At 50.5% G+C, this 12,257-nt stretch overlaps 1 protein-coding gene across 5 annotated transcripts in view; it reads right to left on the bottom strand.

Moving 5' to 3' along the window:
• The window catches only part of Agap3 (ArfGAP with GTPase domain, ankyrin repeat and PH domain 3), a 48,956-nt gene that overhangs the window by 35,198 nt on the left and 1,501 nt on the right, over positions 1-12,257 (bottom strand). The window contains exon 1 of one of the 5 annotated variants that reach the window (XM_013078030.3): positions 7,404-7,650. The exons of 3 other annotated variants lie outside the window; for them this stretch is intronic. In XM_013078030.3, coding sequence (XP_012933484.1) covers positions 7,404-7,446 — 43 coding nt within the window. In that variant the 5' untranslated portion in view covers positions 7,447-7,650. Of the gene's footprint in view, positions 1-7,403; positions 7,651-12,257 lie in introns of those variants that run through there. One more of the 5 variants, XM_087207812.1, reaches the window with a different exon arrangement.

Raw genomic sequence — 12,257 nt, 5'->3', positions numbered from 1 at the left:
GCAAGCACAAGGGCCCAAGTTCCATCCCTGGTACCAAAAAAAGGGGTGGAGGGCTGGGGGTGCAGTTCAGTGCAAAGGCCCTGGGGGCAATCCCTAGTACTGAAATAAGTGATAAGCAAGTTAGAAAATTGTGGGCTGGGGTGTGGCTCAGCGGTAGAGCACTTGAGTTCCTCTCCTAGCACTGCAGAAAGAAAAAACGTGTGTCACAAGGGCCCGTGGGCAGGGGGGCAGGCCAATGCAAAACTACAACACATCACTCACAGCAACAATGACAAAACACTGCAGTGGCTGCCCACCTCTGGTTAGGGTTATAAATTCTTCCTGCTTTTTATGTACTTCTCTGCAATATGATTATTTCACTGTTTTCTAAAATGTTTCTAGAGGACTCATTACCTCTGTAAAAAGAAACAAAAGAAATGAAAGCAGGTTCCATTTCAGAACAAAAGGAGGAGGGTTCGGGGGTAGGCAATCTCTACACTTAACCAGTCTTCTTAAAATTTCATGGTAGGGTTTATTTGTTTGTATGTTTTAGACAGGTTGTTGCTGGCCACATAGTTCAAGCTGGCCTTCAACTCACTATGTAGCCTAGGCTGGCCTCAAACTCTTGATGCTTCTCCTGCCTCGGCCTCCCAAGGGACTAACTACAGGTTATGCACCACTGCACCTTGCTTATTGCAGGACTTAACACATCACACCACACCCAGAAAGCCACTCTTGGGGCACATGCCCTTCTCTACCCCTAGTGGAGCTGCTTCCTGGAGAAGTATCATCCCACACACGCACAACAGGACCCGGCCTCCAGTGTGCCACCAAGCTGCCCCAGCCCAGGCATCTGGATGCACAGCTGTGAGAGGCTTCATAATACTTCATAGTATGATGTCCCACCAATTAGTCAATCGGCTCCCCTGCTGGTGCAGGCGAGGCTGTAATCAATATCTATGTTCTGTGTTTCCTTTTCCATCAGGGAGGGCCCCAAAGGCAGGAGGACAGCTGGGTTCAAAGGCACATGACCTGTTCCTGTTACTAGGTGACCTGATTTATTCATTCCCGTTCACCCACAGCAGCACAGAGAAGGCCCGTTTGCCCCCATCCCAGGCACCAGAAGTGACTTGCCCGCTGCTATTCAGACATGCCCACAGCATCTGCCTCTGGATTCCCTGATCCTCTTCAACTTTTTTTCTCTTCGGTTTTTAACATCTGCTAAACAACTTGCCAGAACACAGCACTCTGCCTAATAGGCGTGTCAACCATTTATCTGGCACATGTACACTGTAAGACACAGGAATGTAATTAAACCTGCTAATTTTGTAATGGTTCTAACACTTGAACAACAGCAACAACACAATTCCATGTGACGAGAGTGATACAGAAAGAGGGGGGTAGAAGGGGCAGTCTCGACAGAACAGCAGCTACACAGCATCCGGATCATGATGCTACCTTTTGATAATGGCAACGTCACCACTGACAAGCAAGGACCATGGAAGCCTGAGAAAGCCATGGGGGAGAGAGGGGGTACCTCATTTCCACATATGGAGGTGTCACCTCCATGGCCACTCAACAACAGAGGGGAGGAAGTGAGCACTCTGGGGGACCCGGTCTGTCCCTGTGACTGTCCTGACTCAGTCTCTGACCCCATGGGGGGGGTTCTCCTGCCGAGCCCCTAGGGCACATGGCAATTCACAGGCAGCATGGGGATGGGACAGGACAGCAAGCTAACCATGCCAGATGGCCAAATTCATAGGCCACCCGAATGCAGGCCTTGCACAGGAAAACTGGCCTGGACCTTGAGAAAATTTGTGTGATATGAAAAACAGCATCACGAGGGCTCCTAACACATCCTGTGTCCAGCCTTATTTGGAAAAACAAGGCTCTACAAGAGAGTTCTGGGCATCGCTGGGAAAATCTGACTATGGATCAGCTATGAGACAATATCAGAGAAGTCTGGCTGGCACTACAGTGACAGAGGAACTGCCTGTTTGAAGGAGATCCTGCTAGAGAGTTGGGGAAAGGATCCTCATGCCCCCAACTTCCGGGACAAATAGAAGAAGACGGAAGGCCAGGTGTGGTGATACACGCCTGTAATCCCAGCACTTTGGGAGGCTGAGGCAGGAGGATTGCAAGTTGAAGCAACTTAGCAGCTCAGCATGATGGTCCTGGGATCAATCCTCAGTACTGAAAAAAAAAGTCACTCTTTTTTTCCTGCTCCTTCCAAGACAGCACAGCAGGTCCTGCCACCCCAGCTCACAGCCCTGAGACTCTGTCACCGCAGCAAGAGCTGTCAATCTTGTGACATCCGCAGCATAAACAAAGTGCTAGAGTGTGGGGTGGCAACTCTGCATAGTTTAAAAACACACGATGCCAGCAATTTTCATAATAAGATCACTAGTCTTGAAAGAAAGTGTCTGGCAGTGCCTGTAAAGGCAACAGGCCGTTGTCCCTGCACCCCAGGCCGTCCCTGTGCCCTGGTCACTTCAAAGCACCCGCTTCCAACCCTGGGATCCCCCAGGGCAAGACTGCGTGCCTCTGCAGGCGTGACTGCTCCTGGGTGCCAGTTCATCACGCCATCCCCTCCACTGCCAGCCTCCTGCTCAGAGCAAGGGGTCTTCTCGCTCAAGACACCCACATGGCCCATGGCTGCCAGGCACACTTGTTGAAAAAACAAATTATACTGCCTATCTGTTTGAGGGTGCTTGGAAGAAAAGGCTGTGGCGCTGCTGTCCCCAGGTTCTGATCCCTCCGCCCTGCAACCCCAGCCTGCCAGGAGCAGAGACACAGGACACACCAGGGAGATGATTCTTCCCAGGTTCCCTACCTGCCCACCCCGCCCTTGAACACAGCCTGCCCTGGTTCTCTGGGGTCCAAGCCGTGCTCTCTGGCTTTTGTTTGTTTGTTTGTTTGTTCTTTGAGACAGGGTCTCACTATGTAGTTAGGGCTGGCCTCCAACTCTTGGTGATCCTCCTGCCTCAGCTCTTCAGTGCTGAGATTACAGGCATGTGCAACCACACCTGGCTATAAATTTCCAATTCAAGCCTTTGAAAGGATAATTCAAAAAGCATATACTAGCCAGGCATGTTGGCACATGCCCCTAATCCCACCTACTCAGGCAAAGGCAGGAGGACCAAAAGTTCAAGGCCAGGGCCAGGGATCTAACTCAGTGGCACCGCACTTGCCTGGCAAGCACAAGGTCCTGAGTACAAAAAAAAAAGAAGTTCAAGTCCAGCCTAGGCAGCTTAGCAAGACCATCTCAAAAGAAAGGAAGGAAGAAAGAAAAATGTTGGAGATGTAGCTCGATGCTAGAGTGCCTGCCTAGCTTGCATGAGGAGGCTCTGGGTTCCATCCCCAGTACCACAGAAGGGGGCAAGTATACTTACATAATTGTTTTAAAACCACCAAGAATTCTTTTGTTGCCAATCTAAGAAAGAGTCCTAGGGCCAGGGATTTAGCTCAGTGGTTCTGCCATCTGCCTCGAAAGTACAAGTTCCCAAGTTCAATCCCTGGTACCCGCCACCCCCCCAAAAAGAGTCCTCGAGGTAAACACAGTGGAGTTTGAAGATTCAGTATGAAAAAAACTACATAAAACCTGTCTTACTAAACTTTTTAAAAATAAAAGTACATGTCAAAATGAGAACATTTGGGATATATTGGTTTAAATGCAGTATTAAAATAAATTATACTTTTATTTTTGAGACAGGGTCTTGCTAAGTAGTTCAGGCTGCCTTGAACACACTATGCAGCCCTTGAACCTGTGGGAATCTTTCTGCCACACCTGGCTCAATTTTTTTGGTAACACTTTTCAACGTGGCTATTTGAAAATTTAAATTTTTTTTTTTTTTTTGGTACTGGGGATCGAACTTGGGTCCTTGCACTTGCACAGCAGGCGGCGAAACCACTGAGCTAAATCCCTGGCCCCTGAAAATTTAAATTTGTACAGGTGATTCAACCAAGACTACCAGACAGTGCTGAATTAGAGAATACAGATGACGTCAGGTGCCCTCAAGACTACAAGGTCCCCAGGATCTGTACCCATCAGTACCAACTCCCCAACCCTGCTGGGTCTGGCTGGGCAGCCCCAGTGTACCCCACAGGCTACCCTTACACTGAGGCTCAGGATATAGCCAGGAGCAGGGACACTCGTGGGATCTCAGTGAGTCCCCCACTCACCATAGCCCTGTGCTTAGCGATGACACCCAGCTAGTGAGGACTGGCTGAGGGCTTCCACTAGGAGCTTCCCTAAGTCTGATGTCGCCCTCTAAACCCCGAGTTCCTTCACTTACCTGATTCTCAGGCCTGCACTGTGCACCAGGTACCAATTACTCTCATTTCACCAAGAACAAAGCCAAGAGACAAAGATGTAAAGGACCCACCCAGTTCATCCAAGGTCACTGGGTAGCTTGCATCCAGAGCAGCAGTTTTTTGTTACTGCTATTGTTTTGGGGTTTGTTTGTTTTTTTTGTGGTACCAGCTGAGCTACCTGAAGCCCCTGCTTTTATTTTTTATTTTGAGACGAGGTCTTTCTAAATTGGTATGTTGCCCAGCCTGGGCTCAAACTTGCATTCCTCCTGCCTCAGCCTCCTGAGTACTAGGATCACAGGCGGGCACCACCAAGCCTAACTCAGAGCAAGATTCTTTTTTTTTTTTTTTTTGGTACCAGGGATGGAACTCAGGACCTTGCGCTTTTGTGGCAGGCTGCGGTACCACTGAGCTAAATCCCCAGCCCCAGAGCAAGATTCTTAATTCTACCCTGTACTGACTCCAGTGACCACTTCACCTAATGTTAAAACATTCTACCAAGCAAGGTGGCTCTGGCAAAATGGGATGCCACATAATCTTCACAACTCTTAACAAATAAAGGCAGTAGGGCTTCCCTTTAGGATCTGTTTAACCAAAACCCTGTCTGGCGTGGTGGATAAGCCTGTCATCCCAGCACTTGGGAAGCTGAGGCTACACAGTGAGTTCAAGGCCAGCCTGAAGTACATGGGGAGATGCTGTCTGACAAACAGCAAAACCCTCCAAGGAGAGAGGCAAGGTTCATGTCCCTGAACGGGCCCGGGCAGAGAGGACACAGGGGCCTCCCATAGCTCTGAGCAGGGTCAAGGTCTCCCCAGCTCCCTGTCCCCTGTGCTAGGCTCTCACTCTACCTCGAAAGCTTGGGTTTAGAAGCTACCAAAACATCAAATGAAGAGGTAAAATACAAAGTCCTCTAGGCGGGCACCATCGGGGCAGCTAGGAGGGAGCTGGTAGGAAGAGAGAGAACACAGCACCAATAGGCACAGAGGCGCCAAAGGACCACCGGCTGGGACCCTGGCACCTGGTGGCCCAGCCCAGGACAGCTCTGTTGGCTCGGCAGGGCCAGAGTGCTGACAGAGACCAAGACAGGACCTGTCACCCAGCAAGCCGAGAAACATACGATTTAAAAAAAACCTACTCTAAGAAACTAAAGTTGTTTTAAACCCAATCAATCAGAAAAAGAGTAGCACTGCCAAGAAGTGTATCTGCATGTGGTGGTGACACCTATAATCCCAGCGCTCGGGAGGCTGAGCCAGCAGGATCACTGTGAGTTCAAGGCCAGCTTAGGCTACACAGTGAATTCAAGGGCAGACTGAACTACATAGCAAGACCCTGTCTCCGGAAAAAAAAAAGAAAAAGAAAAAAAAGCAACAAACCAAAAGGAAAAGGAGCAGAGTTAAATTAAATTTAAATGACCAAAATGACCAACTTTTTTTCCCCAGTGCTGGGCTTTCCAGGGCCCTGCATAACCTAGGCAAGTGCTCTACCCCAAGCTACACCCCAAGCCCCCCCCCCCCAATTTTTTTTTTTGGTACTGGGGATCAAACTCATGTCCTTGAGCTTGCACAGCAGTCTGCGAAACCACTAAGCTAAATCCCTGGCCCTAAAAAAAGAATATTTTTAATAATGATTTTCACTAGTAATGTAAATCAAACAGCTGAATAATTAAACAAATAGTAATCAACATAGCACAAGGTAAAACAAATACCACTTAATCCTTTTTTTCTTTTTCTTTTGGTTGAGACAAGTTCTCACTATGTAGTTCAGGCTGGCCTTGACTCAGTAGGTAGCCCAGGCTGGCCTTGAACTTGGAGATCCTCCTCTATCAGCCTTCTTGAGTGGTGGGATGACAGGTATGGGCCTCCAGGCCCACCTGCTTTCTTTCTTCTTCCCTACCAGGAAAACAGGACAGGGAACAGGCTATCTCTACCCCTGGGAATCAGAATGGCAGCAAAAGTCCTAAAAATGTGCAAAGTCCATAGTCTTACCATTTTCTTCTGGGAATGTGTCCAAAGGAAATGATCAGACAAATGCACGAGGAGGTAGGCAATAAACAGTGTGCACCACCTGTAAACAGACTGTGCGGCCTCTGGAAACAGTGAGTGGCAGTCCACATGCAGTGCCCGGGTGCCAGGCACTGTTCTTGGTGATCCCAGGCACAACCAAGTAAGGAGACTAAGGCACACACCATCTTCCCTCTATTCACAAGCTCTCTTGCGACAATGAGGTCCCCAAGGGCTCCAAGAGAAGGCAGGCTCAGGACCCTGGCCAGAGAGCCAAGCCTGAATTACTTCCAAATAGTCCAACCAAGCCTAGCCTGGTGGCACATGCTTGTAATTCCAGTACTTAGGAGGCTAAGGCAGGAGGAGTAGACAAGTTTGAGGCCAGCCTGGGCTACACTGAGAGTTCAAGGCCAGCCTGAACTACATAGTGAGACTGTCTCAAAAAAAAAAAAATCGGGTGTGGTGGCACACACCTGTAATCCTAGCATTTGGGAGGCTGAGACAGGAAGACTGCTAGGCCCGCCTGGGCTGCATAGTGAGTTCAAGGCCAGGATGAACTACGTAGTGAGACTCTGTCTGGCAAAACTAAAAAAAAAAAAAAAAAAGAAAGAAAAATAAATCACCTCTGCTGTGAAACAGCAGGACTATGAAATTGACCAGAGGCTGGTGAGAAAACCCTTAGAAGGAAGCATAGCAGACACCTCCAGGCAGGAAGGACATGTTTCTTCCACTTCCTTATCCCACCTGGTTATAACAAGTGTCCGCTTATTTTCAGCATTTGAATATAGATTTAAATTAAACGCTTTAAAAATATATTTTACAGGGCTGGGGATTTAGCTCAGTGGTGCTGCCGCCTGCCTTCAAGCACAAGGTCCTGAGTTCCTCCCCCATACCAAAAAGTGGTTTTTATAGTGTTCCTGGGGCAAGTGTCTCCACCGGGGGACACTATATCCTTGCATGCATGGTCAGGAGTGACAGCCCCAAGTGCCACCATTTAGGGGGTTTCAAGACACAGGAAAAAATCATAGCAAGGAAGAGGAGTCCTGACTCACCCTAGGTTACATCCTAAGTTCCTGTGAGTTACACTGGAGGGTGGCTTGACCCTGTACCCACCTGGCCAAACCATCGGTTCCGGGGAGCACACCTGACCTGGCATCAGAACACCAGGCAAAACCCCTGGCTCTGTGGCTCTCTGGGTGGCCTCAGGAAGGTCTCTCCAAGGCCTAGATCATGTCAGGTGCAAGATGAACAGGATACTTGCAAACCTAAACCAGAACCTCTGCGGAGAAGCCAGGTAGAGAGTGGTGGCACTGTGGATGGAGGGCTCCTTCCGACAGGCAGACGGAAGTGCTAATGAACCTTGCCCCGGCCGCTGGTCCCTTCCCCTCCCTCTCTACCTCCACCCCAGGCTGAGTGAGCTGGCCTTTGGCCTATGCCTGGCGGTGGAAGGCAATTGGCAGCAGGAGGAAAACAACATGGACTAAGCTAACTTTGAGCCACCTGCGCAGAACCGGAGCAAAGTGGGTCAGCATCCAAGTAGTGCTGGGGATGGGGGTTAGGGGTTGTCTCCCCAAAGCAATGCCTGCTTTCCAAGAAGGGCAGAGCTCCCTCCACACCTGCTCAAGACGTGTGCTGATGGCTGGCGGGAGCTCACTGATAGGGGGCTTCCAGGTGCAAATGCATGGCATACACACTGAACTGTCAGGACAAAGCCTCACATACAGCCTGCCCCCCATCCTGTCCAAATCCTCCGAGGGCCCCCATGTCCTGATGGAGGAAGCAGCAGGTCCTGCGGTTTCTTGGAACCTTGGCAGGTGAAAAATGAATATAGGAGAGAGCATTAAAAACTCCTTCTTCAGGGTCCTGCCCACTGTACCTGCCTGTCCCCTCCAGACACACACAGGCCAGCTGCGTTGACCAACGCCCTGCACCTTGAGCACCACTCATCGTTTCCATGCCCTCCCCTCCTGCCTGGTAGTCTTGGTACCTAGGGACAAGGACTGTTTCACTCTGGGCCTCATCGCCCAATGATGAATGGAATGAGGGAGATTTTCCATCTCACTGACCCCCAGGACATGCGACTTGAGATAAGCTGGGGCCACCAGACCATCTCCACTTCTGAGCTCAAGGGCAGGGAACTTGCTAAGTTTTTCCAGGCCTCTGAGCTTTGCCCTGAAAATCAAGCGTTACTGCCACCACTCCCAGTGCCCCTGGCACCTCCTGCTGGCTGAGCCCAACCTAGCCCTTCCTCTGTCTCCATCCCCCTCCTGGCCCTCTGCTCTCCAACTCTCTGTGGTACCAGATGCAACTGGGCCACACAGTAGGAGCTAAATAAATGGATCTGGAACGAAGGCGGCTTCCCCTGCCTACCAGCACCCACACGGCTCTCCTCTTTCAGAATTCCTAGAACCCTTGTGTGCTAAGTCCTACACAAGCAGCTACACCCCCACCAGGCATTGGCCCTAAATAGCTAACTGCAGGAGGGTCCTGGGAGTGACAGGTGCAGGGGCTGGCCCACCCCAGACCTCCCCAGTAGGAGACCTTGGGGCAGTCAGGCCTGGGCAGAGTACAGGGCAGCAGGTCCCACAGGGGAAGATCATGGTAAACTAGACAAGTTGGCTCAGGAGACTTTTTCTGTCTCTAAATAGAACCATCAATCCGGGTGTGGTGGTGCATGCACACACCTGTGCTCCCAGCACTCAGGAGGCTGAGGCAAGAGGACTGCTGGGAGGGAGTTCCAGGCCCGCCTGAACAACATAGTGTGACCCTGTCTCAAAAAAACAAAATAATAATTTAAAAAATAGACCCACCATCCTTATCCCTTCCATATCACAGGGATGTTGTGAGACCAGTCATCAGATAAATAAGAAATGTAGGGGGCTGGGGATTTAGCTCAGTGGTTTCTGCCACCTGCTGTGCAAGCGCAAGGACCCGAGTTCAATCCCCGGTACCAAAAAAAAAAAGAGAGAGAAGAAGTGTAAGGCAGAGTGCAACACCCAAGGTGGGCTCGGGGCTGGTCAGGATGGGTGTGAGCACTGAGTTTGGGACCTCTTACTGCTGCCCCCTGCCTCCCCCAACACACCTGCCCCCAGCTCATCCCCCTTTCCTGCCTAGGCTAAAAAGAAGCCTTGGTCCCTTTAGGCCCAAATGAGTAAGGCAGTGGAAAATCCAGTGGGGCTGTCTGGAATGCGCAAAGGAACTTCACTCTCTTAAAACACACACACACACACACACACACACACACACACACACACACACAAACTCTAGGAGGAAACAAAGGGGGAACTGAACAAGTCATTGCTGACACAGCCCGGTTCCCAAAACACAATGGTGGCCATATGGCATCCACACGTAGTCACGGTCCACTTCCAGGCCTAGAGCCCAGGCCAGAAATGCAAAGCTGAGCTGCAGGGCCTTCCTGCCTGTGATGCCCTGGGCTGGACACCCCCAGGCCAATACCTGCAGGGACCTTGGGGTCCTCTTTCCAACAGCATCTTTGGGGTCCTAGCTGGCTTAGCCCAGTGTCCCCAATCTGGACTGTAGCCCCAGTACCCCTATGCCTCTTTTTCTAGGACACAGCCAGGAGACCCCCACAAGGTAGGGGAGTTCCTTCCTCTTCCTGGGGGTGAGATAGTACAGAGGAGAACTAAGGCACTGGGGTCTCCCCAGCTGTGTCTGCTTGGATCCCTCCTTTCTCTGAGCCTGTGTCACTATCGGCCTCCACCGTGGCACAGGATGACTCTAAGGTCCAGCCCCCTGCATTGGCTCCTGAGCCCAAGTTTTCTCTTGGAATGGAGCAAAATGTTCTGTCCATTCTCAAATCCTATGCTGAAACACAGGAAAGCCACTCGGTCTCCTGCTTCCTCCTGCCTTGGCTGGGGACTGGGGGACTGAGAGTAGCAGAGAGAGGACAGGACAGGAGGTAAGGTGCCCACAGAGCTTCTTCAGTGTCAGTCATCCTGACTGTCACCTGAAGCTAGGACAAACCCTTCACCAAAGCATTAATGGGATCAAGGCAAGACCTCTGGTACACTCTGAAACGTCGCTGCTTTCTGAGAAGAGCCTCACCCCCCGAAAAAAAACAGGCTCCCTGGCTGACTTTATATAAAGGCTCAAGTCTGCTGGCGGCAGTGCCAGGAAGCTCAATCCAGGAGAGGAACCACAGCCACGCCCTGAGGAGCTGCTGTCTCCCTCCTCTAAGAAAGGTAGGGATGCTGCCTTGCAGGACAGAGGCAATATGGTTCAGCAGATGGAGAGAGTTCTATGGCAGGAAGCATACAGGACTGAAATTAGAGGAGTCTGGGGGATTTTTTTTTTTAAACCTGCTTACAGCCGAAAAGCTGGGGTGACAGAAATGCGAAAGCCAGTGGGGTTGGGGTAACAAAGATGGGTTCCTGGAGAGCCCAAGAAGAAGAAAGAAGGTAAGAAGGAGCCGGGTCTCCCCAGAGAGCAGGGCAGCAGAGATGGGGAGGGGATTGAAGGGTGAGCAGCAGCTGGGTTGGTCTGGTGACAATGAGACATCGGGTCCCAGGATTTGGAGATGGCAATAGCAAGCTTCCAGCCTAAGCAGATGGAATGGAGGGTTATTTCCAAACCACAATGGGGAAGCTGGTCACAGGGGAGGGCCCTATGGAGGGAAATTCTGACTGTCATGTTGAATTTAAGACTGAGGTTTAGGTTGGGGATTTAGCTCAGTGGTTTCGCCGCCTGCTGCGCAAACTCAAGGACCTGAGTTCAATCCCTGGTCCAAAAAACCAAAAAAACAGCCGGCCGGGGCTGGGGATTTAGCTCAGTGGTTACACCACCTGTCTTGAAAGCACAAGGACCTGACCGAGTTGGATCCCTGGTACTAAAAAAAAAGACTGAGGTTTAAAAAAAAGTGCATCCTAGGATCATGGCCTTGTCAATACAGAAGATGTCCAACTGGAAATCTCTGACCCCAGCTAGGCCTACCACTCAGGAAGGCGGAGCTGGATGTACGGCCACTGAACCTGGCCTCCCTGCTGTGGGCAGAGGACCCTCCCCACATGCCCTGCCTGTCCATCAAGTCTCTCTACCTCCCAAAGGGCTAGGGATGGGCTGGGGATTTAGCTTAGTGGTTCTGCTGCCTGCCTCACAAGCGCCAAGGTCCTGAGTTCAATCCCCGGCACCAAAAAACAAAACACAAAACAAAAAACCAAAGGGCTAGGGGAGTCATTTTGGAGTCCAAGTTCCATCCTGCAGGCAGGCGTGGTGGTCCACCCCTGAAATCCCAGTTCTCAAGAGGATCATAGGAGGATTGCTGAGAGTCTGTAGCCTGGGCCAGCCTAAGCTACATAGTGAGACCCTGTCTCATAACAAAAACAAAAACAAAAACAAAAAAAGAAGAAATTCCATCCTTCAGTTGATCAAGAACTTTGTACTTCCTCCAGGGGACACCTAAGCTGGGGAAGGTGTTTCTCCCCTCCTACCCGCTTCAGATCCAGGATGAAAAATTGGTCATCTCCTTTCTTTGGGGCCCTGGGCTTGCAAAAATGCCATCTTCCAGTCTCTAGCCACAGCACGTTTCAGGCCATTTACTCAGATCCATGTTAATGAGTTTTTTCTATCACCTAATTAGTTCACAGTGAACTCAGCCTAGAGAGGAAAGGTATAGGAGCAGGCTGGGAAAAAGAAAGAAGCAGACTAAGAGAATATTACAACAAAGGACAGGGCTTAGCTCTAAATGGAGCTCTTGAATCCACCTCTAAAAGACCCAATACACCTTCTCCAGCTATGGGAACCTCTAAAAGCAGAATTAGGGAGCTCAGGTGCAGGAACCCCCAGAGCCTCATTCAAGAAGATGCAGATGGGAATTCAGCCCTAACTATAAGACCAAATAGTGGACAGACCCCAGCCCACAAGCCCATGTCATCAGCAACCAGCCTTGGCTCTCTGGCATGATTTCAAAGGCCAATGCCACCACCTGCGGGTGGGCATTCACTTCAA

This window comes from Heterocephalus glaber, unplaced genomic scaffold, assembly GCF_053883595.1.
Source record: "Heterocephalus glaber isolate CG9 unplaced genomic scaffold, H.glaber_assembly_v1.0 deba00000818, whole genome shotgun sequence".
NCBI lineage: Eukaryota > Metazoa > Chordata > Mammalia > Rodentia > Bathyergidae > Heterocephalus > Heterocephalus glaber.
This window is presented reverse-complemented; position numbering and strand designations above follow the sequence as displayed.